Source organism: Triplophysa dalaica, chromosome 25 (assembly GCF_015846415.1).
Source record: "Triplophysa dalaica isolate WHDGS20190420 chromosome 25, ASM1584641v1, whole genome shotgun sequence".
Classification (NCBI taxonomy): Eukaryota; Metazoa; Chordata; class Actinopteri; order Cypriniformes; family Nemacheilidae; genus Triplophysa; species Triplophysa dalaica.
Genome location: NC_079566.1, coordinates 7,522,055 through 7,549,875, shown reverse-complemented (window position 1 = coordinate 7,549,875; position 27,821 = coordinate 7,522,055). Strand labels below are relative to the sequence as shown.

The window sequence follows — 27,821 nt, the reverse complement described above, 5'->3', positions numbered from 1 at the left end:
CAAAAGAAGATATTTTAAAGAATGTTGTTTTCCGGCAGAGCGGCTCCCTTTGACTTTCATTGGTACAATAGAATAGTGCCCACGCTGTTTGGTTACCAACTTTTTCTAAATATTTTCTATGTGTTCTGCGGAAGAAAGAACGTCCTACAGGTTTTAAAAAAAGTGAGCTGCTACAAAACAATAATTGGTGTGTATAATCAATACAATTTGCAAAAGATCTCTGTATACATTTAATATATATTGAGTTTCTTTTGTGTCATTAGATTTTTATTTTTGGGATCACTATGCTTACCGTAATTTTTTAGTTTTCAAATTGACCCATGTGGGTACCTAGTGTTTATTTCTTGTGCTTTTTTATGGATGCATGTGCAGTTGAGTACATCTGTCTGCGAATGCATGAAATGTGTATGTATTGTATGTTTCTAATATGTCTGCAAATGTATGCGTGTTTGTGCTTTGACATGAGTTCTGCTCTGGGCATGTTAAAGTGTCTCTCCTTAACTGTTTAATTTTAAATCTCCCTGTTGCCAAGACTGTTGCACCTGTTCTTCTGTATTTAAAAGTGATTCTCCAAACAGGAGCATCGCTTTCCACGTATTTATGTACACACTATATGTACGTTCACATGGCAGCGTGCCATGACTGTATGTACATATAAGTGGATGCTTGTTTGTATAAATTATTTATATATAATTTATCTTGTTTGCACAGAATAGTCCATGTGTCTTTATCTGTACGTAGCTCTATTGCATCTCGATTTCACGAGAAAAAAGACGAAATTAAAATCTGTGATTGGTTAATTCAACATTCGCTCTTAAATTTAATTGGAGACCTACTAGCAGACGGGACCAGGGCTCTGAGCTCTGAGTCTGTTAGGAAATGCAGCTGGGACCTTGTTTTTCTAAAAGCCTTATATTGATGGAGTCCATTTAAAATACTAGACAAGTGCGGGCCGTAGCTTCACAAGCTCCCGGAAGAGCCACAACCTCATGAAAAACATGATAAAAGGAATCGTGGGACAGCCTTGAAATGAGCCTGCTTTAAAAGCACTGTGTGCCGGATTAAGGAACGGCACCGGCGGAAAACTGTGGCCCTCTTGTATACCTCATTTATTTAATGGACTAGTCAAACTAGTCATATCCACAGCGACTAAAAAACATTTTTAGGCAATGAACCGCGCCAACGTCTTTACATGAATTGGCTTGCAACATATTTGTAGATTTATATTGAAATATGTTTATGTATATATGTTAAAATATATACAATAATTTCATGTATACACGTGAAAATAGACAAACGATTCGGCATACAATTCAAAGTGGCCCCAAAAAGGTTCAGCTGTCATTTTCTACTGTACACGTATGTGCAGAAATTCAAGGCCGATTCCTAACACAAATCTTTTCGTGTTTGGTTGACAGCTGAGGACACATGTGGTGATACACTGAGGGGTTCAAGTGGCATCATTACGAGTCCCAATTTCCCGAGTGAATATTACAATAGTGCGGACTGTACGTGGACCATACTTGCTGATCCCGGCGACACCATCTCCATCATTTTTACAGACTTCCAGACGGAGGAAAAATATGATTACTTGGAAGTGGAGGGGTCCGAACCGCCGACAATATGGTGAGTCCTATAGTATTTACTACCTGTTTTCATGACCTCCATAATCATCCATCTTGTGTCGTTTTTGTTAAGTGCAAACCGTAGAGACTTCCTGTCAGATGTTTTGTTTATTCCATGTTCATCTTAAATGTCCCATTCCTGGTCTTGTCTGTGTTATCGAGTGGCTCTCAGTTACTTATTGCATGTTTAACAGCAAACATTATATCTTATGTAGTGTTGTTGTCGTGTCTGCACAATGTGTGTCGTTTTGAACTGTGGATGTAAATGTAAGTCATACCGGAAGCGTCTAATATGTTCTAATGTTTTGATCGTCATAATATTTCACCTCTGATGTTTATTGAGTGTACTCGAATTAGTCTATTGATTCACTCCCTCCAGCTGGTGATGATAGGTAAAAAATGGGTAATTATGACCACGTTCTTGTTTTGGTTCTCCTCTTTGCGCCATGCCACATTTATTAAAGGGAAAAATCCATTGTATAGCTCTTAGAGGAAATGAACACGAGTATCGATCTCTATAAATGACCTTCTTTACTCGGTGAGGTAATAAATTGAACTCGCTCCAAGTTTTTAATTACATCTTCCTTATCAAGTATGATTTTCAGATCAATCGGATTCATTTAGCGCTGATTGGAAACGTCCCTGTGGTCCCCATACAAAGTTTGTAAGAATTTGAACGGACACAATTGGTCACGCAACGTTTTCAGGCACGCGACCGGGAAACCTCACAAGTTCTTTACGGTGATTTATTCGAGACGCTATTTGAGCAGCGAGCGAGCTGGGATTTTTAAACACAGCCAGAGAGCCTGATTTGAATATGCATGTTATGTAGATAAGCCGGTCCTTCTTCAATTCTGATTGCTGCGTAAACAAAGCGCAATGGACATCCGAGGGTGCTGATACATGGAGATGGGAAATAAAACAAGCCACTGTGCCCCATGTTTGAGCTGTTCATTCATTCATGAACAGATCAACAGATAAACCTGCCTCATCTCTTAATTATATATGGCATTGGTTTTGCTGTGCATTAATCTGTGCTTTGTATAATTAATCTGCTTTGCAAATGTAATCTGTTTTGCCTACCTGACCTTTTTGTGCTTCGGGACCCCTCACCTCATTCGAGTTATTTATGAAAAGTCTTGACATCTCTCTCATGTTGTTCTGGGTCACTGCCATTCAATGATGACATCTTATCGGATAAGTCATTGCTAGAAGACTGTAGGATCTTCTGAGAACCAGAGGTCTCTAGTGATGACATACTGATGACTGAGAGTGATTCATTTCTCCGCTGCATTCTTAGTGTTCTCTGATTGGCCGGGTTATTTACTGGAGAGTCCTGTGCGGTTTGTACTCAAAGTCGCTCTGTATTCTGGGCAGGTGGCCTACTGTTACCCAGCATACAGGGTTAAGACGAGCAACGGCAGGTGTGCTGGAAAATTGAAATAGCCTATATATATATATTAATATGATAATTTATTTTGCTATTTTGGGCCAGTTTTCTTTTGCAAAGGTTTAAAGTACATAGTGTACTGTATTTCAAGCATTTTATATACAATTTGTTCTGATTTTGTTTCATTCTGAGTTGGGTTTTGACTCATTTTATTTGCTGCAAATTAGTCATTCACAACATGGCATTATACCCCAAAATGTTAGTAGTGCCTAGGCCGAGGTGGTTAGAGAGTCGGACTTGTGACCGGAAAGGTTGCCGGTTTGATTCTCAGTGCCGGCGGGTAACGACTGAGGTTCCCTTGAGCAAGGCACCATACCCCTGTTTGCTCGCCGGGCGCTGCAGCGATAGCTGCCGATGTGTGTTCAGGACTCGCAGTGCGTGTGTTCACTGCCCACTGAATGGGTATGTGGTGAGGAAGGCGGGACGGGAGCCGTGAGGCAGGGCCGGTGGCGTGAGTGATAGTTGGAATCAGCTGTGCGCTCTGGTCCCGCCTCACGGCTCCCGTCCCGCCTTCCTCACCACAGGGTTAAATGCAGAGGTCACATTTCGGGTATGGGTCATCACCATATCTGACAAATAGGTCACTTATAAAGTTGAAATTTTAGATTTTTAAATTGAGTTTTAATAGAATTTAAATTATTAAAGGGACCTTTAAAGTATGTTTTAATTTAACTTAAAAACTTAACTTTAAATCTGGCTTTTTTTAGTTTAGAACCACTTTTCAAGTCAGAGCTCAAAGCTGCAATCCATTATTTTTGTGTTAAAAAATAATACTTTTTTTTTACTGAGCATGTCAAAAATCTGTGTTCAAGATGCCTTCTTACCTTATAATGATTTCTTACTTGAAATGTATTTTAGAGGAGAGATCGGTTTGATATCATTACCTATTAAAAGAATTGGACATTTTGGTTTTTGATTGAACAATAGTGCCGATGTAGAGGCAAAAGTCAAGGCTTTGGTGACTGTTATCTGCTACATGTTCTGGCGACTTTTTTTGATTTAAGAGATTTGAGCAGTCTCTACCAGACAAGTAATTTGCCTCTATCATATTTGATGTTTCATATTAAATCTGAAGCACAACTTTAATCACTCTGCATTTGGTTAAGGACACGATGCTTAAGCATCGTGGACATTATTATTATTACAAGCCTACAAGTGCGCCGACCTCATATGTTTACATCTCTCCTCTCAATTAATCCATCATCTTCATCTGAGATAAATTCCTCTAACCCTCAGTTGATAGCTCTGGTACATTGTCATTCCTCTGGATCCTTCGTCTGGCTTTTCTGAGGACCGCGTTGTGCTGCGGGGATTATGATGCTTCTATGACAGCCTCAACCGCAGCTCAGACGCTCAAGTACAGATACTGTAGCTCAAGCAGCTCTTGGTTCGAGATCTTGTCCGACCTGTCAGTGTCTTAGAACGCCATCAGTTCCGGACACAAACAGAGTCATTACATCCAGCCTGTTGTGAGAGGTCGTGATTGAAGCCAGAACCCAACTCAGACATCTAGTGGCGCCGCGTCTGTTGTTCTATCTGCCCAAATTCCGCTTTAGAACAGATACATCGCAGGGCTGAAAGGCAAAGGGTAAGGCTGACTGCTGTTTGGAAATAGATATCTTACACAGCCTTTCCAAATAAGGGCCTGAAAAGTCTTCTGCTCAATATAGAAGAGCAATGAGCCATTTCTCACCAGAGAGAAGCTTTGCCCAGACAGTTGGATTGGCCCCGACAACTGCACATTACTTTCCATCACAATTTATCCTCTGCTCTTATTTCAGATGATTGGATTAGGCTACTTTTGTCCTCTCCCCTCACTCATGGGAAGGCAGTCTATTAAACATATTAAGAAAGGTCAGGGCAACTTTTTCACACTTATTGTTTATTGCACTGGGAGTCCACTGTGTTATAGTTGTTGGTCAGGTCACACAACTGTACAACAACTACACAGATTTATTCTTAAATCTCTGGTTGATAACTTGATCTAATGAGGGCCTGTTTGAGGTATTATAGATCGTGTTAGTGTGAGTCTTAATGTGATACTTCCCCAAAAAGGAAAATGATGTCATCGTTCACTAACCCTTTTGTCATTTCAAATCTGTTTGACTTTTTCTGCAAAACACAATTTTGAATGTTTTGAAGAACCAAACAGTGACAGCACTCATTGACTTTCATTGGTTTTGTGTTCATACAATAGAAGTGAAGGGGCACCACCATTGTTCGGTTATCTTTCTTCTTTTGTGTTCTGCAGAAGTAAGAAAGTCATACAGGTATGAAACGACAAGAGTCATTGAAAAGAATATTAGGTGAGGTATCACTTTAATGTCTTTTGTGGATGCTTAATGTGACCATCCTTTGATGAAATATCAAAGCAGGAGACAATTTTTATTAACGCTGTGTTAAAGCTGTGGTTCTTTTCCAAGTATTTTTTGAGTAAATATTACTGAAGCCAAAGCTAAACATGTCCAACTAACTTTAACTTTACGCATTAAACAGGCTCTGCCTTGTTTTTCGTGTATGCACTGGTTAGTAGATGTTTGTAGATAGCAACTTTCGCTGGAAGAACATGTTAGCAAAATGCCAATTAGAAAATAGTTTCTGTTCTGAAGTTGTCCTAAAGTTCACAGATCTTTCAAGCGGAACTGTTTATTCCACTTTGTTTCTCCAGTTACGTCTCTAAAATATTCAGTAGTTATTATATCTAGTTAGAAGATAAACTCTGACAGCAAAGTCAACAAAAAGGTTCTTCTAATTTCTGCACGGCTGTCTACAAATTAAACACTTTTACTCTGTCGCAGAATATAGTACAGGAAACACAAAACACCATGCCAGTAGTCAAAAGTATGGCTTGTAAGACTATAAAAGACAATTTATGCTCTGAATTGTTGTATCATTATATATTGTATTATCAATATTAACATAGTAAAGAAGACAAAGACATTTAGGAAGAAAAAGCCTAGTTGTTAGATGTTTGTCTTGAGGTATTTTTTTAAATGTATAAACTAAACAGTAGATACAGTATTTAGTTACTTTATCTCTTGAATTCTGAGCTTAATCCATCATGAACATGTCATTGGGAAGCCCTTCCATTTCTAATAGACTGGCACACAAAGGAGCTATTCATATAATTTGTGCTTTTCTTCATTTTCTTGCCAAAGGCTTAAATAACAACAAGAGGGTGGGGGGTAGACCAAAGTGAATTGAACATCAATTTAGCGCAATGTTATGCATTCCACGTTCCAATCAATTTTGCTGGCACACTAACTGACGTACACTTCTGGGAAATCTACAGCACCCAGACGGAAGCAGCATTCTGAGCAGGAAATGCCGTCGGGGTCACCTTGAGCGTTATGGGCATCTCTCTGCACGTACACACATGAACTAAGATCCCCCTTTTATATCATGATTTAAATAACAAAAAATTATAATGGACGAACATAAAATTATATGCACAAGCACATGCATATTAAAGGACTGCTTAAATGGAGTCTTAAGACCCTGGGGCTCCGGCCTCTTTGGCGGTTGTGACATGTAATATGCAAATGTAACATGTAATATGTAAAATGCCAAAGTTGAAAAATCAATTCACAATTGCAAAATATATAACAAAGATACAGGTATGTAGATGAATCCAGGTTCTGGCAGAATCCTACATATGAAGTGTACCCTCAAGGAAACTCTTTAGGAGTCGTTTTTAAGTGTTGAGCATTTGTGGAGTTGTGACATTCAGCGGGTCGGAATGGCCAACACTAGGGCATTTATCAGCGTCTTTGCAGACCTCAGGCAGCTCCGAGAGCAAGCAGCCTAAAGTGAAGGTGGCAGGCAACCAGAAGCTGTCGGCTTTGCCAAGTGAAAGATAAGAAGCTCGGACAGCAGTGGCTGGCAGGGGCCGCTGTGTTCTGGAGTGTCACAAGCCCTTCAGAATGGATCTTTTTGAGAAATTCCTGCCAAGTCCCCATCATGCCTAGTCACTGTAGTCAGGTGGGATCCTTGCTAATCCGGCTAGTGATCCTATTCGTTCTGTACCTCGGACCCCCCCCCTGAAGGCTTAACGGGATGAGGTGTGTTTGCAGGTGTGTTTGTTCAGGAGCGGAGGCCATTAGCGTGGAGCTAGCAGCGCTCTGAAGCATTATACTGCATGAGTTTTTCTGGTGTGCAATACATGGACGTATGCCTTTATTTTTCACTACAAGCCCTTTGACTGTCAAATGAGCGTTTATGGTGCCGGAGGGGCCATCGCATCTTAAATGTTTAGCTTAGAACATGTATTATAAATATCTGTGCTACTCAGAAAAAGAGTCATAGACAGGTTTTGAAAGACATGAGAAGGCTTTAGGAGGCCTCCAGTGTTTTTAAATAAGCCATTAGAATTGTTTATGGGTAGTTGACAAATAAACTGTAGATGGTGTGACAGCAATTTTCTTTTAAAAAGCTAACACTGAAGAAAAACTGCTCTTAAGCTATAATATATTATTAATGTAAATATTAAAAATATATTATTAACAGTTTGTTATTTTTTTTGCTGTCACACCTAAGTTCACATGTAGGGTTTACTGGTCAACTACCTTTATTAAATAAATAAATATTACATGTGCAAGTTTTCTATATAACATTTATGTTGAACTCTGAATAATAATTTTGCAGAGGCCTTTTTGCCCAAAATGTAAATGAAGGTGTTTACCATAATAGTGGTTTAGATCTTTCATGCATTATTTTCTAATAATTGTATTGAAAATGTCACATGCCAGATTTGAACTGTGTTTTTGATGTAAAGCATGTGTTCATTATTCTCAAACATTAATTATACAGCCAAGTACAAAGTATTTGCTGATATCGAACGCAATCCACTTACCTCTTCTTCATCTGTATCCGGGCTGTTTTACCTTAGAGAAGAACTTTATTTTCGTATGTGCTGCATAGCCATAAGCAAAAACCTCTGAATTTCTAATATCAGCAGATTCATCCCTCTCTCTGTACCCGAAGGCAGCTGCGCGTGCCACAGCATTGATGTGGCGAGAATTTAATTTAGAGCTGTGCATTAGGGCGAAATGGCTGGCAGATTGTAGCAGAGGCCCTAAACCACAGAAGAATGCGACCGATCGGACATTACAGCATTGCATGTACTTTAGTGTGCACCCAATATGACACGAAGAGAATCTCTGTGTTTGATTTATGTTCTGCATCTCATTGGTGTTGCTCAAGGACAGAAAGTGTTTTTTGGCTCTTTCCACTGGGAATTTTAAATACAGGGGTTTTGAATATTGCCTCAGCCAATGACTACAAAGATGCGGGAATCCATTAGTGTGGAGATGTATGAGGATGTCTGAAGGAGTGGAGTAGAGGAATGTAAAGGAATGCATTAGAATTGAAGTCGGCTTCCATTTTAATCGCAGTCCCAGATGGTGGTTTGTAAGGTTGAGATGTGGGATAAATTCCTGGTGAACACATCGGGCAGCTGCTGTGTTCAAACTGTTACATATCAATTGACCATATGAATATAGATGAAAAAGCCAATTACATGGAGGTTTGTCAGAATGTGAAGGATCATGTGTTGTTTTAGGCTTATTATTGTCCATCTGTTTTGGGTGTGCATGTGAGGGATAGTCAGCCTATATGTACCGAAGGCATGCTTGCTTTTATGTGTAATCCTCACAAAGACAACTTAATCTTAATGAACAAACCTTTCTCTTAAAATCTAATCTAAAAATGCAAAGGATTAGATATAGGGGATGGAAAACATCAATAGGACAGGATGAAATGAATAGAACTGGAGTCACTGTTACAGAAAATCAAACACGTTTGTGATTTTCTTCCTGCACTGTGAGCCGGCCCGTGTCGTTTCAGTGATGGATTAAACGTTTCACAAAGTCCCGGTAAAAATGGAGATTAAGCATGGCTTAACTTCCCTTATTTCCCTTTTTTGTAGTGAGGGTTGTTACTCTCCCGTAGTGTTATAGTTCATGTTTTGGCTTGGTATTTTGCTTCTGTAATAATGTCCAGTGCCTTGGCTGAAAGGTTTCTATTGTGGACAATGGGCACGGTTCCTAGAGTGCGGTCTGCGGAAATGCATTTTCATTTTGTGATCGTTTTATACTGGTTATCAAATCTAATCTTAAAATCATTTGAAGATGACTGTTTGCAGCCATTCCAATGCTGTCCTCTTTCCAAGTTATTCGTAAACGCAATTTAATACACAAAAAGGCATGACAATGGCGTTCTCATGTTGTGCTTTAGTAAATACTTTGGGATGTGTATTGTTTTGTGGCTCTGGGATATCAGTGAAGCACTTTGCACTGATGCACTTATTCTTTTGCATTACAGTATATTAGTCTAAAGTCATTAGCGTGTTATTTTGTGCTGATTGCTTCCATAGCATTCAGGCTGATTAACATATTGAGTAATGTCCGTTGTGAATTAATTTATGCTTGAATTAGATTAACAGAATTTGATGCAAATGATTCTTCAGACTCTAGTGTAATTATGGTACGATAATGAGTGGAAGATAGAGCCCTCCTAAACAACAGACACGTATAAATGTTTATAAAAAATCACTTAAACTATTACAGTACATCAGTTACACTATAATAATGAAATTTGCCATAAATTAATTACTATGGTAACAGGACTCATCATCAAGAATTAATGTTTGGACAAGTCTCTCTTGAAGTTTGAGGGTAGAGACCGTTTAAATGTTTGTTTTAATAGATACCGGTAATTAAGTCAATATTATGTATTCTATTTTGATATATAGTTTATTTGTAATAATTTATTTTAGATCAATTGTATGTTTTTTTTTCACATTATTGATATAATACTTCATGTATAAATGAAGAGCTCTTTTCCAAAACGCATAAAACACCAAATTTAAAAATGAGTTTGTCATGCCATTTTGCTGGGTACTAAACCTATTCACTGCTCCATCAATGTTTCATGCCAAATCGCTTTATTTCCTTGTTTAAAATGTACTGCAAGATGCAGTTTCTTTCCAAAACGCTATAAATCCCGAACGTGTTTTTAGCCTAAATGCTATATGTCCTCTCGACCAATCAGAATTCGCCCGTTAGTGGTATTTGTATGTGTTATTTTTTTTATTATTTGTTGTATGTGGTGGAAAATATTGAAACATGAAATTGATTTTTTTTGTTTATTTTACTATTTAGTTTGTTACTATTTATTTTATTTGGCTGTTATTTATTTCATGCATTTGCATTTATTTATTAGTCCCTGATGTCATATGTTTCATGTTCTCTTGTTTGTTTGTTTTAAAAAGAAATTAACCAACTTTTGTGAAAAAAAGGATTGTTGTTTCATTGTTTAACATGTTAAGACTGAGCCAATAGACCATTTTAACAGGATAAATTGAACATTAACAACATGTCCAGGTAAAAAAATGTCATTTTCATGAAAACTATTCATTTATAGCGTTTTGGAAAAGAGCTCTTCAAATATAAAAGCGGCAATCCATAACTTTTGCCTTTGTATCTTTATACCCCTGTTTAAAACATAAAATTGCCGGTGACTTGATATACTCTATTTATGGCTGATGTCAAATTAAATAAATCTGACATTTGCTGTAAAATATAAATTGATCTGCCAGCTCAACTGATTATTATAAGCTCACCTTTTTCTGTGTAACACAAAAGAAAAATTTGAGTCAATCTGATCCTGACTACCTGAGTGATGACAGAATTGTCATTTTTGGGTGAACTTTCTCTTTGAGGTAAGAGAACAAGTGGAAGACAGTTTTGAACAATGATTTCATTTTTGAACTTTTAATTTTAACTTAAAAATGTATAGATTTAAGATTTAAGACAGCTTTAAGATGTAATATTAATATTTTATGTCAAAGTAGAGATATGTATGTATGTAGTTTGAAACAATTTAGTCAAAAGGATCGGACACTTTTTAGAAGCCTCGGCAGAGATACAATGAGATACCGTGGCATCTCACACTCCGAGTGCAGGCACCTAAACATCTAAAGTCGATAAACCTCACAAATGACGAGGTGTTGCCACCGGCACCCTCGTCTCTTAAATCTGGAGTGTGCAAAGGTGAGGTGAGAAACAAAACAGAACCCACTCTATCATCCATCCAACAGCAGGTCTTTCTGAAAGAAACGGCAGAACTCTATTGTATTGATTGTTCGGGGAAGTGTCCTAGATCTCGGTGTGAAACCATGACTCAGTAAGGTAACAATGAAGGCCCAGGCTTTTCAATTAAATGTCTCCGCTGTGAATAGTTCATTCAGAAATGTGCATCTGAGGCCCCACCAAAAGAAAGAGATAACAGAACACGCATCTAACCGGTCATCACAATCCTTATAAAGCTGATCCATTTGTATGTATTTGAATCAGGCATGCGAAGGAAGTATTTTCAAGATTTAGTTTTAGAAATACTGCAGTGGTCTCCATCCTCTAAGCAAAGGAACCACCGCTGGTGAAAGCAAGTTTAACATAACACACTTTTCTTCCTACAGTACGTTCTGAGTGACAAGTCTGGATACTGTGATCAACAGAGTGTAGAGAATTGATCTGTTCCAACAAGATCCTGTAAACCTTTTTACAATCCTCTCAGCACCCTACACAGCAAGCCCAGCCTGTACAACAGAAAAAACAAACAGCCATACCAGAGGATGGAACAGCCTAAGTGATTAAAGTTAAATGTGTTGTGATAGTGACGGGCTTTTTTTGGATTTGGAGCGGGTTCACAGCGGAAGGGATGACAGAGGCGATCCGGTGGGATTCGGCAGCTGCATAGCGACATTGAAAAGTGAAAACATAGACAGCAGGACAATACAAGCATGACGGCTGCTTGAGCGAACGATACGTCTTAGACTCGAATCGCTCAACGGTGCTTAAAATATTCATTAGACTGTTCATTTTGGGTGGAATGAGGTTGGCTGTAAATGATCTTGATGTGTCTGGACAGTATGTCAAAAGAATGGAGATGGCTTTTGTTCTCTTGGTTTTTCTAGAGCCTCGCATATTGGTAACACAAGGCTTCTTTTGCTGTAAAGATGCATGCGTTTTGCTGTGAAGGTCCAATTTTAAATTGGGATGGGGTGAAACTCACCAGTCACAGTCTGTCAATAAACGGAAAGTCCCCTTTAAGTTTGTTTTAAAGGAACAGTTCACCCAATAATTAAAATTCTGTCTTCGTTTACTATCCCTCAAGTTGTTCCAAATCTGTATTTATCTGATATATTTGGAAGAATGCTTGAAACTAAACAGTTCTTGACCACCATTGACTACCATAATTGGAAAAAATGTGTAGGAAAACCTTCTGGGGCATATTTGAGGACCATTGTCATTTTTCCTGCTAGTGTAGTCAATGGTGGCGAAGAACTGTTTGGATACAAGCATTCTTCCAAAAATCTTTCTCTCTGTTCATCAGAACAAACTCAAGGGTGAGTAAATGATGACAGAATGTTTATGTTTGGGTGAACTATCCCTTTTTTCCTGTTATTGCTTATAAACCAGAACAATGAAATTGAAAATCTGCACTTAATACAGTTTATGCTGCTGTCTTATAACATAATTGCATGGCTTTGATTGTATTTAACATTCGGTCGGTACAATATGTACTCATTCCTGTCAATGTTTACAAGAAGATCAACTCTTAGGGGAATATGCAACAGATTATATATAGTCATCATCCCTAAACAAGTGATGTGTGGAGCAGGTTGTCTATGACCAATGCCTGGGCCGTAGTGCGAAGCTTTGTTTATTATTCATAGAACTATAATACTTAATCATACATTCTGTCATGCTGCATGATTAGAGAGGCCCTCTGGCTGAGCAACCTTTGGGAAATTTGAAAAATCCCAGAGAGAGAGAGAGAGAGAGAGAGAGAGAGAGAAAGAGGGAGCTGTGTAATCCCTTACAATCCATTCCTCTTTGGGGATATAGGGCTCTTATATGACACAAACGAATGGTGCTTATGTTGGGATTTACTACTGTCACCCTCTCTAAAATACTGCATCAGATGGGTGGCTTTTCCTGTTTGATAAGTTGATGTTAGACAGACATTTTGGTCACACAAATGTATAGGACATGTGTTAAGGGATGGTTCGCCTTAAATTGAGCATTCTTCCATCAGTTACTCAACCTTATTTTCATTTCAAATCTGTATGACTTTCTTTCTTCGCCAGGACACAAATTCATGTAATTTGAAGAACTTTGGTAACGAAACAACATTGGGGTCCCATTGACTTCCACAAGTTTGAATGGAACCACAAAGGAAATTGTCAAAATATAGATTTCGAATTGTATAGAGGTAAATAAATTATGAGAAAATTCAATTTTCGATCAACTATACCTTTAACGAATTGTGTTGTGCCATCTAAAGTATTAATGCCTTATTTTTACTAGAGCAAAACCTACTTTGTTACTGAGTTACTGGGATTTTGATAAAGGGATAATTCATGGGCAAATAAAAATGCAAGTTATATTAGCACTTATCATTTGTCTCCCAAGCCATAGAATAGGAGTGAATGGGCGTCGACTTTTTAAAGCTCCAAAAAGTGCATCCATCGATCAAAGAACTGCTCGACACGGCTCTGTGGTCTTAACAAAGGTCTTCTGAAGTGAATTGATGCGTTTGTTTAAGATAAATATCCATATTGACCCCGCTAATAATGGTGATGTCTAGCTTCCATTATATCTCGACTGTATGTGAACCTGAGGCTTGTTTTTCCGGTAAATGATGCAGGTGTGTCGTAAGTTCCGGTGACGGACATGACATTTTTAGCCTCCTCTAAGCAGCAGCTTTCATCACCATCATCTGCGGAAAATCAAGCCTCAGGTTCACAAGCGGCCGACGGTCAAGGGAAGCTAGACATCAATGCTTAATAGCGCTGTCAATATGGATATTTCTCTTAAACAAACACATCAATTCGCTTCAGAAGACCTTCATTAAGACCACGGAGCCGTGTCGAGCAGTTCTTTGATTGATTGATGCACTTTTTGGAGTATCAAAAAGTTGACGCCCATTCACATGCTATTATAACTTCTACTGCATTATTCTTCAAGACGAAGGTCATATTCAGTCAGGATGCCCTGAGGGTGAGTAAAACATGGGTATATTTTGATATGCTCGTAAAATATCCCTTTAACAGCATAGTTCACCCCAAAACAAAAATTCTGTAACAATTAACTTACCCGCTTGATTTTTTAAACCAGTATGACTTTCTTTCTTCTGCTGAAAACAAAAGAAGATATTTTAAATGTTTATAACCAAAAACCGCTGTTCCCCATTTACTTCTACTGTATGGATACAAAAACAATGCAAGTCAAATAGGATAACCAACATACTTCAAAATGCCTTTTGTGTTTTACAAAAGAAAGAAAGTGTCTAACATATAGAAATAGTCGGGGTAAGCTATACAGTATAATTTTTAAACACATGTACGCTAGCATTGAAAAGCCTATTGTCACTTGGCTGAAATGTTTCCATGGTTTTAAAAGCATTAACATTTTAAGACATATGTCTGTATGTTTTAAATTAGTTTATTGGAGGAAAATATAACGGCGTCGACATTTCTTTAATTTTACAACAAATTTTTATTTTAAAAGATGTTTTTAAATACATGAAGAAAAAGCAGTAGGCATTCTTGTGATGATATAGTTCTGAATGGGAGTTTATATTAGATACACAAGTGAAAAATGAACCAAAAGTCTAATAAAACATTCCAATCAAGCTTTTCACTCTGATAACAGACATTAAACCGCCGTTCCAGTCACATTCACATGGGTATCACCTCTTCGCCCTGTGCATATACAAAGTAACAAATAAGCACAAAACAAATAGAAAAACCTCTTTGAATCATGTGCTTGCCAAACTCGAATGACATTTGTCATCGTGCGTTGCTCACTGTAAATACAAGCGTTATTGAAATGGCTTTTGGGGGTGTTGGATACCATGCCAGCGGTGAAATATGCTTCCGAGTAAAAGCATCGCGAGGTCATTACCGGCACGAGAGGTTCATTTATTCTCCAGTATGCCACACCGCCTTCCTTCCTCCCTTGCAATCTGATCCTCAAAATGGAGGCTTTGGTCGTGGGCCAAAAGTGATATTCATGTGGAAATGTGACTGGCGTGCGAGATGTCTGGATGTGGTTGTCTCATTTACATAAGCTCCGTAGACTCTTACACAGCAAATTCTTCAGAGTAACCAAATTATTGGCTGTACTGACACAGCAGCGGTGACAAAGTGTGTGGCAGTCACACGGCACACGCAATTATGAGAACTAGCCCAAGTAATCCTGTCCGTCTAGTTATCTACCTAGTTATCTACCTATCGCTCCGATGCTTTTTCCCACGTGCATGAGAGGTCCGGCCAGTCAAGCGTAGAAATAATGAATGTAGCCACCGCTCCGCCTCTTTCTGTGTACTTCATCTGTTGTTTCTGCCCGTGCCCGCCGAGTGTGGTTGTTCACAAAAAAAGCACCTTGCTGTTCATAAAGAAACCGGACCCTCCCACCAAGCTGAGATGGATAAAATATGGCTCCCATGGTGCCATGGGGTGGAGAGGCCTTGACTCAGTGTAGCAAAGAACGAGGGGAGAGAGCACCACGGAGGGGGAGGGAGGAGTGCAGGAAAGAAGGGGTGCTCTGCCACAGAAGGAGTGCCCGTGGAGAACACTGATTACTTACTTTCAAAACATCAGTTTGATGGAGAGACGCGAGCGGCTCCCCAGCGGCCTCTCATTCGTCTGAACCGCGGCTGTTCGTGATTGATGAGGCTTCCGTCGGTGTGAGACCCATGCTGTATAGAGCCTCCTTTCCTCTATCTCTCGCTCTCTTTCTCTCTCCTAATAGCTCAACCACATTCTTTTTCTCTATTTTTAGTGCCCCAAGATGTGAGCTCAGGTATATAAGAGACTGATGAAGTTCAAAACAAATCTCAAAAGTATTCTTAGAAATATCTAAGGTATGCGTTTATTTCTTTGCAACTAGGGTTTGGAAATATTTTAAATAGTTATTATATATTTGCAATGATTTTGTGATGATAAAATGATTATGGAACAGAGACAGAATTGCAGAGTGTTCATATCAATTCAATTTTATTTATATAGTGCTCTCTCAGTTTTAGTTGTAGCAAAGTAACTACATTGTTATAAAAAATGTAATGGATGAATAAAAAAAAAAAAAGACAATATATGGTTTTAAAATACATAATTTTATCACATTACACATAAAATTTTGGCATGTTTTCGTCTATGCAATTTACATTGATGAGACTTACCCGAAAAGACTATGATTGTCAGAAGCTGTCAATTCTTTCATTGAATTATATTATTTACACTGTTATTTTTACAATGTTATTTCAATGTAATGTTGCGTATTTCTTACTCATGTTTTTTTTGAGAGCTCTTCCAGGGAGCATACAAAGACACACATTGTTTTTTTAATCAATCACAAACAGTAGTTTTCAATTCAAATAGTGCTCAAAATGTCCTTATAGACTGCCAGGGAAGCATGATGTCCGGGTGGACCCAAAATAATGGGTTTATAGCCTTTTGTCAAATGAACATGGATTTGTGCTCTATAACAATCAAGCATTCAGGTATTTGCCATAGACTTGTATTCGCACGGCTTCAGTATGGCTCTGTGAGGCATAACTACAATGACTTGTATGGATGAGAGAAAACAAAACAAAAAAAAACATTAAATGCACAAGATTGTAAAAGGTGTCATGGAAAGAATGGACCGTTTTGGATGCTTCTCATGCAGTTGTGTGTGTGTTTGGGTGTGCACACTGCCACCTGTCTTAATTAGAGGCTAGACAATTAAGACAGATTTCCTGGTTAAGGAACATGCTAACGGCTGTCAGTTGGTAATAATGAATCTCTCCTAATTTTGCACAGAATCACTAAGAGCTATTGATCTGAAAAGCGACGTGACTCACATGGCAAAAGCTTAAAAGCTTGCCAAATCCATTACAGTCTCCTATATTTCCTTTCCTCGTAAAGAAGTCTCTGTTTTCTTTGTCTCTATCCCTCTATTTGAGTTTTTTTTCCTTTCTAAAAGTAGATGTGTTTTGCAGGCACATGTCAATGTCTGGAATCTGCTATGTTCAGTTGTATTGATTCTTCTGGGTCATCACATGCATCTCAGCCATGGTACGGTGGCGTGTTTGAAGTTATTAGCTTTGATGACCAGGAGTTTTGTTTGTATTCTTTGTTGCATTACATTGACTCATAGAGATTAAAGGTCTTTGTTAATGCATAGATACAGAAAGAGCTTTTAAGTTTATTGTGATACTCTTAGTAGTGTAAAGCTTTAGCTTAATTTTATCATTGTTTTTCTTCATTTTATTTATCTTATCGCAAGATTTACTTAATTAAAAGCACCTTGTGAATTAATCACCCAGAGAAATTTCCGGTCCCATTTTTTACAACTCCGCCCTTACTCTAGGACTCTGTCTACACTAGTGCGTATTCAGTTTTCGTTTCCAAAACGCTGCTCGTCCACACTAGTGTTTTCAAGCGTTTCCCAAACGCTGCCCATCCACACGGAATCGTCTGAAAACGCTTACATCCCTCTACTGCGCATGAGTAAAGCCAAAAACAAGTTAGCATGTGTCATTTCTGTCAGGCATTTATTTACTTTCTGCCTTATTATGTCGCGGCAACGTGGAGCAAAGATACCGTTTTTTTTAATAAACGGACAATAAGGTAACATTGAGATGTTGCTGCGGATAACACAAGCTGCAAAAGTGAAACTGAACTTTTGCTCCGCTGCCAAACAATAACTGCGAGTAATTAAATATTCTGTCTCGTAGAATGCAATCTATAGAATTGCATAAATTAACATTAATGCTATAACTGCGTCACATGAAAAAAGACGCGTCATAAACCCCTCCTTTTCTTTATCAACCCTACAACGAAAACGTTTTTTTCAAATGGATCCACTATCAAGTGCATCTTCGAAAAGCTCTGTTTTCTTTGACAAAAACTTTTTCTCAGTGTGGATTAAAGGCCAAAATGGAGATAAAAACGATGCGTTTTCAAACGAAAACGCACTAGTGTGGACAGGGTCTAATTTGCCCTGTTTAGTAAATCTGTCCTCTTTTTGTCTCAACATTACTAACTTGTTTCTCATCAGCATTTCTTGCTATTCCTATAGGGTGGGTGTCATAATAGCTAATGTAATGGCTAAACATGTAATCAATTAGCATTTCCGCTGTCACTGGGCGTGTCAGAGATTCGCAATCAGAGCTTCGCTGCATCAAAATCAAATAAATCTAATGTGGGAGAGAGAGAGCATTAAACTCTAATGTAGGATTACACACAACGGGCCAGATATATGGCGACTGGCAGGTAGCGATTTGAGAGTAACACACATGGAATACATAATTACAACAGAGATACGAATGAGATGAGTCCTCTGTGTGTCCTTCCCAAGCGCTGTTCATGGGCCATGTCTTAAACGTAATAGATCAGCACTGTGTTAACATATGATTGTAATTGGGTTTTATTTTTTAAAAGTGCCAAAACATTTTTAATGTCACCAAAACGGTGGAGACATTTTGTGTGATATTAAAAAGTTGATATTCAGAAGATCCAATAAGCAAAACGGTACCTGCATTTTAATAGCTGACATGCATTTTGTTGACATTTTAAGACTTTTTGTGTGATTGTAATTAATCATCTATTTAAAATGATTCTGTTATTTCAGTTTATTCATTTATCAGGGTGAATGCAAGAAATTTCAATATTTATGATAAATATTTGACATGTCAACAGACATTGTTTGTTCACCCATATTGAGCAGAAGGGAAGAATAAACTTGTTTTCTTTGAGAATTAATGAAGCAGGATAATCCCTGTAAATGTGTGTTATAAATCATTAAAAATATCATATCAACATCAAAATTGCACGTAACTGTGGGAAATTTATTGTGACTAAAAGCAACTATGTTAAGTTTTGGGATCTTCAAGGCCACAAACCTTTGACCAGAATTTGCAAAATCGTTCTCTTAGCATTTTATAAGGGCTCCTTGTATTGACTGCTTTTCATTGATTGGTCAATCCAACGTCATCCATTTAAAAAATATTTTAAATAATAAAAATTCATAGAAATATACAGCCCTTGACAAATTAAGCGATCATTCCACATTTTCATTTAATCAGCATTTCTAGATGGATTGTGGCCGTTCGGGTCCAGTTGTTGAATTTCAACAAAATCAAACTGGAGCGACAAATCATCCAACAGCAATGTGAAAGAATGACAGCTTGACACCTATAAATAGTACATTTTGAAATGGTCTCCATGTCTTTCTGTGTGTAACTGTACGTGCACGATAACTTACACGAGGAGCCAGAAATGCATTTAATAATCCAACAACTATGGAAGGAGACAGTAACACAGCAACATCCGTATACATACGACAATACGCGAAAAAGAACTCCGGTCCAGACAGGGCTTAAATACAGAGGGGAACATAATAAGGGTGAACAGAAACAGGTGCGGGACTAATTAACTAATAATGAACAATGGCAACGAACACAGAAGACAAAACCAAATCACAACATAACATAACAAAACCAAAACTGACTAAAATGTGACAATGTGGTTGTATATAAATCCAAATAACCATATTCCTGGGGATTAACCGTGTGGTGGGATAACTCATTTGCATGTTTGATAACCTCCACTTCCTGTTCTTGACCTTGTCTTCCCACTTGGTGTAACAAACATCCTGACACACTCTCTATAAAACAGACACCTCGGAGTGAGCTGATTAAATTACATTTATCCGTGTGAAAGGCTTTATTGGCTCTCGTGGTGATTTATTCAGGAGAGGAATAGGTGGTGTGGGTGAGGAATCTAAGTTCTGGTTCAACACTGCCAGGCTCTTCGGCTCTGTAGAAATTATGTTATTGCGAAATTCACACTTATTTAATTAAACTGTCAGACGATTACAAGTGTGGAAGTATGTGCTATTCAAGACTGTTACTCCTAGACAGTACAATCACAACCGCACCATTGTAAAGTAAATTACTGCCACACTGAAATTCAATGTACAATTGAAGGACGGCTTTATATTTCTGTTCAGAAGTTATGGATACACACTAAGGGCCATCGCTGAAACACAGTGTCAGCTATATTTTGGTGGGTGATAAAATGGTTTGTTTCTCATGAATCATGATTTGATACCTGTTAGTGTTGTTATACCTGCATACTTCTAAAGTACATTAGCATAGTGCAAAATAGAGGATGATGTCTCCTTTGGTTTTCTAGCTTACAGGTTGTATTTTTTTCTTTTCAGTTTTGTGGTAAAGCTAGTTTCACCTGAAACGGTTACAAAACCTTTAAACTTTGTTGATTCTTTTTTTATTGCAAATTTAAAGGAACAGTTCACCCATTAATAAAAACTCACCCTCAAGTTGTTACCAATCTGTTAAAAGTTATTTGAGGAACACAGAGAAAGTTTGTAACCAAACTGTTCTTTGGCACTATAGGCGCCTGTAGTAGCAAGAAATGCTGTGTATGCTTTGTTATGTTGAAGACAAAAGAAGATATTTTGAAGAATGATGGAAAGCGAATACTTCTGGGGTACCATTGAGTACCATTGTATTTTACGACTATGTTAGTCAATGGTGGCCCAGATCTGTTTGTTTACAAACATACAGTATATCTTCCTTTTTGTTTAGCAGAACAACGTAATTTATACAGGTTTGGAACAACTTGAGGGTGAGTAAATGATGACATAATTTTTTTTCGGGGGGGGGCTTTTCCTTTAAATAGTGTGCAGGATTTTTCTCTTTTTTTTGAAAAGCTGCTTTTACAACACAAATGTATTGTAAAATTGACATTTAAATTATTGCAATCAAATTATTGTAATTATATTATTAAACAGCTTATTCATAAGCACAGTATAATATATTTTAAGCTCTAGGTCCTGTAAAAAGTGTGTTCTTACATGTATACTCTACATATACATGTATATATATACATAGTACAATAAATGATTGGCAGTTATTGGCATGAAACAGATAAAGCCCTTTAATTAAGGGGAGGGCCTTTGCCATACTTCATTTCCTAAATGAGATTATGCTCATGAAACTTAAAAAAAAATAAATGGTTTTGACCCATACACCATCATTCATTTATGTTCCCTGTTTTATAGGAACCGGTGTTTAATTTATGGGACCCCGTATTACATGCTTTAAACTCTCCAACGCTCTGCATGTAAAGTTATGGAGGAGGAAGTGTTTATGTGTGTGCATGTTGTTTTGTGGCCGTGCTGACAAGACCTTGACTAACAGATTCATGCACTTTTTGTTGTAAGCTTGAATGCATTTTTCAAAGATACAATACTCAGATGTCAGTAAAGTCAGTTGCCCATTTTGGAGGCTGGAGCTTTCCGAAATCCCATAGAGAAAGTGTTTTGCTGGTGTTAAACCAAGCGAAAGATGTCTTTGACTGAAGATAAATATGGTATGATGCAAGATGTGATGTTTTCAATGAGACGTTTATGCACATTCTATTTGTAGGCCACGGAAACTTTTTGAAAGTGAGAAAAAGAGAGAGAGAGAGAGAGAGAGAGGGAGGATGTTAGGCATAAATATTTAGTGTATTTTTTTTCTCTGTCAAAATATTCCCAACAGAGAATAGGAAAGATAACTTAATCAAATTCATGTATCTATATGTAGCTTAAAGTGATAGTTCACCCAAGAATGAAAATTTGTTCATCATTTACTCACTCTCTAGTCATTTTATACCTGAATGACTTTGTTTCTTCTGTAGAACACAAGAGGAAATATTTTGAAACAGTGCTGGCACTCATTTACTTGCATTGGTTTTGTGTCCATTCAATAGAGCTAAATGGGTACCAGCACTGTTTGGTGACCAACTTCAAAATATTTCTTCTGTGTTCAGCAGAAGAAAAAGGTCATACAGGTTTGAAATGACAAGAAGGTAAATAATGACAGAATTTACATTTTTGGGTGAACTTTACCTTTAATTAGGCTACAAAGGAACCAATGGAACACTTGGAAACAAGTTAAAAGTCCTTGAGGACCAAAAGTTGTGTTCAACTTTTCAAATTGGTTGGATCTAGAAATGTGGGTGGGGATTTCATGGGCACTTTTATAATTATTATTAAAGTCCTATCTGGAGCGCAATACGTTACACACTGTGCCTTTAAGTTCAATGAAAACAATTCAGAGTCATGAATGTGCGTTAAAGCCAAAGAGAGCTACAGAAAGATAACAGTAATGATATGGCGCCACTCCAGTCTCTGAAGGCCATTAAAGTGTGATTCATGTGGTCATGTCCTTTAATGACGTCTCCAGTTACTCATCAATAAAGTGAGACAGATGCAGGATGAAGATGGAGCATTTTGATGGGTGGGGAGGTGTTAGGGTTAGAATGACCTCTGTTGCACCGCCACGCTTATTCCCACATACACACTCCTTTTCTTCGCTTTTTAAAACCTCTCCGTGCACGTGTTCAAGTCCTGGGATCGTGTATCTTACCTGGCCTGCACTCCATGACTAATGCCTGGACTAAATGTTGAGGTTTCTACACTCAGTTAAATATCTCCAGTGCCATACCTCAAAATGTCAACGTATTAGATTGGTGACCTTGGTAGTATATTATGAGCTCTCAAAAAGTTTTATACATCGGGAGATAAAATATCTACTTTCATGGCTTAGATCATTTTTGGGACACCGCTATTGATCATTGCGCCTGACAGCATGCATCTACCAAACAGATCATGTAAAAGTGTTTTTATATTCCGTAGGCTTAAACTGCAGAGATCATCTGGAGAGATCACTGCTTGTTTTTGCAGATGGTAGGCATTCCTAAAGATTTTTTTCTGTATGTTTTTTTCAGGCTGTCTGGTATGAACGTCCCATCTCCTATTGTCAGCAACAAGAATTGGCTGAGGTTACACTTTGTAACCGACAGCAATCATCGATACAAAGGATTCAGTGCACATTATCAAGGTAAGACGCATGGGTCGCCATTTTAAATGCATGACGTTTGCAAAGTATGTTATATGAGAGTTGGGTTAAAAATGAACATTTATCTAAATGTTTGATAAGTGAAAGCAAGATTTGGATATTTCAACACTGTTGATTTTCATTGAAATAAATAGCGGGGTGTCCTGAAATTAGTTCATAATCAGAAAGATGTGGGTTTTTTGCTAATGCTTGAATGCCTCTTTCTGGTTAAATTGTTTTGTTTTGTGCTGTTTTTCCAAACTAACTCATATTTCAGCTAAAAATTCCTTTTTGCCTTTTTGGAAGTTGTAAAATGTAATAAAATGGTGGGTGTTGAACGATGGGGAAAAAAGAGCAAAAGCGAGCTGCTTTTTTTTTTAAGTCGTATGCTTTGACAGGTCATCCATAGCCATAATTTTCCTCATGCGCTTGGCTGCGTACTGTGTTTGTGCACACATTTACCACACACATTTACCATAAACCCAATTCCCGTATCTACACAAGGCTTCACGTGAGCTGTTTTATAGGTCTGGAGTGAAATATGAAATTGTTTGCCAACCCTTACATGTGTATGCTGTTATCATAATAAAGTTTGCTTTTTAAAAGATGAGTGTTGCTATTAAACTGCTCTCTATACTGTAGCAGTTAACAATATCTTAAAATCGAGTCTTTTACTGGGTAAGGTTATATTGTGGCCTTTTATCTTTACATAAAACTCTTCAATTCATGCGATGGACAAGACATGCCTGTGGCTTAGTGATGTCCAGGTCAGAGGAAAGTGCTTTGAGGCTTTTTGTAAGCTCAGTCTACATTTTTTGTGTACTTTACATTCTTTAAATAGTCACACAGTCATCACAGATGAATAGGCCTGTTTTTATACTGCCATGGAAAAAATTAAGAGACCATTTTTTAGTTTTAGTTTAGGTTTGTGTTTAGGTACAATTATTATTTTTGTTTCATTCTGTAAACTTCTAACAATATTTCTCCCAAATTTCAACTATAAATGTTGTTTCTATTTGCATTTATTTGCAGATTCAACAATACATCTAGACATGCTGGTTTAATGAAAATTTGAAAGTCCCTTATTTTTTCTGTGGCTGTATATATATACACTCACCTAAAGGATTATTAGGAACCCCTGTTCAATTTCTCATTAATGCAATAATGGTGGTGGTTTAATGGTGTGGGGGATGTTTTCTTGGCACACTTTAGGCCCCTTAGTGCCAATGGGGCATCGTTTAAATGCCACGGCCTACCTGAGCATTGTTTCTGACCATGTCCATTCCTTTATGACCACCATGTACCCATCATCTGATGGCTACTTCTAGCAGGATAATGCACCATGTCACAAAGCTCGAATCATTTCAAATTGGTTTCTTGAAAATGACAATGAGTTCAGTGTACTAAAATGGCCCCCACAGTCACCAGATCTCAACCCAATAGAGCATCTTTGGGATGTGGTGGAACGGGAGATTCATGCATCCTACAAATCTTTGTTAAATGCACCTTGTTAAATCAATGCCACGTAGAATTAAGTCAGTTCTGAAGGCGAAAGGGGGTCAAACACAGTATTGGTATTGTGTTCCTAATAATCCTTTAGGTGAGAGTGTATATATATATATATATGTGTGTGTGTGTGTGTGTGTGTGAGAGAGAGCAGTATGGGATTTGTTTGATTGTTTGATTCAGATTAGATCAAAGATTATATAAAAATGCTTCGTAATTATTATCAACCTGCGGCATTGAATTGGACTTGTATGATTTCTAAATGTAAAATAACAGGTAGGATTCATCACCAGTACATGTGGCCTGGTTCAAAAAGCAACATCTGCACTTCGCTTCAGGACACAGCCCAGCAAAAATCCAATTTAGCCCACTGATTCATCTGAAAGAGATGCCATCAAAACGGAAGCCCATTCCATTCCAGGCCGCTCTGCTTCTATTCACATTAGCCAGCTGTTGCTGATTCAAGATGCCAGTTGATGGAAACGCTTATGTGCTGAAAATGAAGCTGTTACTGGCAGGTCTGTTCAGCTGCGATAGAAACAGACTCCCCAGGCTTTCCTCCGTGGGGCTCTGAGACCAGCCCATGTGGGCCGTCGAAAGGCCAAGAGTATTGGAATGATTATTGGTTGTGAACCGGTAAACAAAAGTGGTTAGATGACATGTTGAATTTTATTATTAATCCAACCTTAAAGTACTTTGCTCCATTTTCATTATTGAAGACATTTAAAGGTTTAATCAAATTCTCTATATGGCACTACAAAGAATAACCAGCCAAAAAAACGGAACATTTATTTTTAACAAAATGTGTAAATTGAAAAGTAAATCGATTGAAAAAAAAAAAAAATTAACAATATGTTTTTTTTATGTCACAAGCAATAAGAAAGGGTAATAAAACATTAAATATTCTAAAAATAATATATATAAATAATATATAAATAAAATATATTAAAATAATAAATATGTTTTGTCAAAATATGTATAGTAATATAACTGTATTACAAATGACTGAATCAACCTGAATGCAGTGCATTCTGCAACTGTATGTTGTATGTTAGGTTATTCAAGTAATTGAAATGTAAAAAAACGTGGATGCCACATTTAGGTTCATCTCATTTCGAACCATATTGTTAGCTATTAAAAAAATTGGAGTGGTCAAACCTGACATCTAATAACAGCGGCTTTAAATTGGACGTCAAAAAGTGAATATGCTAGTCATTTTCTGATGCATTTTATAACCTTATTCTTTCTCAGCCCTACAAAAAAGAACAAGAAATGCTTTTTATGTCATTAAAGTTGAGACATAAATCAAACCCAAAGGCAGGTAAAAATCTGAATAGATGGCGTACACATTGTTGCTGTGTCAAATGCACACAGCTAACCTCTCCTTCATTTGGAGGTGAACATGTTAATGAAGCATAATCCAAGATAAGTCATGTAAACTAGAGCAAAGAGTTTGGCAGAGGACCACAAGAGGTGGCTTTCATAATTGCAAATGCGCAAATGACATCCTAATATCAAACTCAGTCGTGAGGCCCCCGATGACACAGCAAGCACTTCACAACATTTTTATGCGTCAGAGGAGGTCAGTTAGAAATAGAACGTGATATCTGTACATGGCCAGAGGTCTTCTGTCATGTCACCGTATTCCCTGCAGTGTGTGCCACATCTAATAAATTCCCCCTTTGATGGTCACTCTCCCCACCATTCATTTACACTGGGAGAAGGATTGTTGAAGCGTGTTCATACCGGATTCAGAATTTGCCAGGGGGAGTAATTATATGGCCAGACTCCACTATGTCTCTGTCAAATGCTCTTCCTCGAGTATTTCAATGAATCTGAATGCTATTAGTGGTACCGAAAGTCCAGCACATAAACTTGAATAAAGACAGTGCTGGCCATACCGCCTGCTGTGCTTAAGTTGGGTAGTTTTAATGTCCTTTAAATGTCAAACTAATGGAAAATTACCCTTTGTTCCTGCAAGGGTATACAATGCTCAAAAGAGCATAGTATTGGATAAGTGGATTGCATCTTGAGAGTCACAAATGTGGAGGATGAAGTTTGCATTCAACATAACAACAGTAAAAAGACTTTGTTGGTATTTCAGAAATATTACTTAAACATAATATAATTCACATACAATCATCAATAATTGATAGAGCATTTCTCCATCCTAAATAATAGATTTCACATTTAAGTTCTAAATGTCTTTGGCATTTGTATAATTTGACAGGAAGTTAAAGAAATGTTATGCATTTTCATCCTGAATTGTATATTCCTAGAATTATCTATATTTCCTGCATTATATTTTGATTATCCTTTTCTATATTTACACAAAAACACACTTGTACTCAACACGAGGAGGGTATTAATGACAGCAAAGCTGCTTTAATGTGTCATTTAATTTATGCAGAACTAAAGCCTAAAAGCTCATCTTTCCTCAAACTTACTGTTCTTTTTTACCATTCCTTTAGGAAATGCAAATCTAGTTTGAAATGTGCTTTCTGTATAGACCAAAATCAGATCAAGAAGTTTATTCGAAAGGGGAATAAATAATTCTCGCTTTTGAATTAATTTATGGCGAGCAGGTCCTAAGTATAATGTGGGATGTTGAACTGCAAGATACAGTTTAGTTCTGAAATCGATCATTTTAAATTCATTTGTCTTGGTCATAGGAAGATTGCAGTCATGTCTAATTAACAGATTTTACAAGGCAAAAAGAAGCATGGAGAGGTTCTAGAAATATGTTTTAGCAAAAACAGCCCAGAATCGGATTATCGGGATCGTTTTAAAGACTGAAAATGAAACCCTGTCTTGGCTCTATAGTGATTAATACTGTATGATATATAATATACTTAAGGAATGGTTCACACAGAAATGAAAAATCTCTCATTTTAATTCTCATGTTGTTACAAATTCATATAAATTTCATCTGTGAAGTTCACACGTGAATTTATGAAGAAAATCTTAAATCTTTTTAATAAAGTGTAAGTACCTGGGCTGTCATTAAAGTTATTCGTATGAACTGTGCTTTATATTCACATTGCATAAACGCACTTCATTAAAAACCAAATAAATTATATATATATATGAACAATATTACAACAACAACTAACTAAACATAATTTCACGAGTCGTATCAGACAGAACTAGCATCTTGTGAAAATAAATGCTGGCATTTAAATAGTGTATGAATACTATTCTTTTATTATTATTCTTATAAATATATATTATTTATATATATTCTTATAAATATAAATAATATATTTATAAGAATATATATAAAT

The 27,821-nt window shown here is 37.3% G+C and overlaps 1 protein-coding gene across 3 annotated transcripts in view; it reads left to right on the top strand.

Annotated features, from left to right (window-relative positions):
• csmd3b (CUB and Sushi multiple domains 3b) overlaps window positions 1–27,821 on the top strand; it is a 347,235-nt gene that overhangs the window by 147,768 nt on the left and 171,646 nt on the right. For all 3 annotated transcript variants that reach the window (XM_056741016.1, XM_056741014.1, XM_056741013.1), the window contains exons 5-6: window positions 1,419–1,626; window positions 22,922–23,034. In XM_056741016.1, coding sequence (XP_056596994.1) covers window positions 1,419–1,626; window positions 22,922–23,034 — 321 coding nt within the window. The remainder of the gene's footprint in view (window positions 1–1,418; window positions 1,627–22,921; window positions 23,035–27,821) is intronic.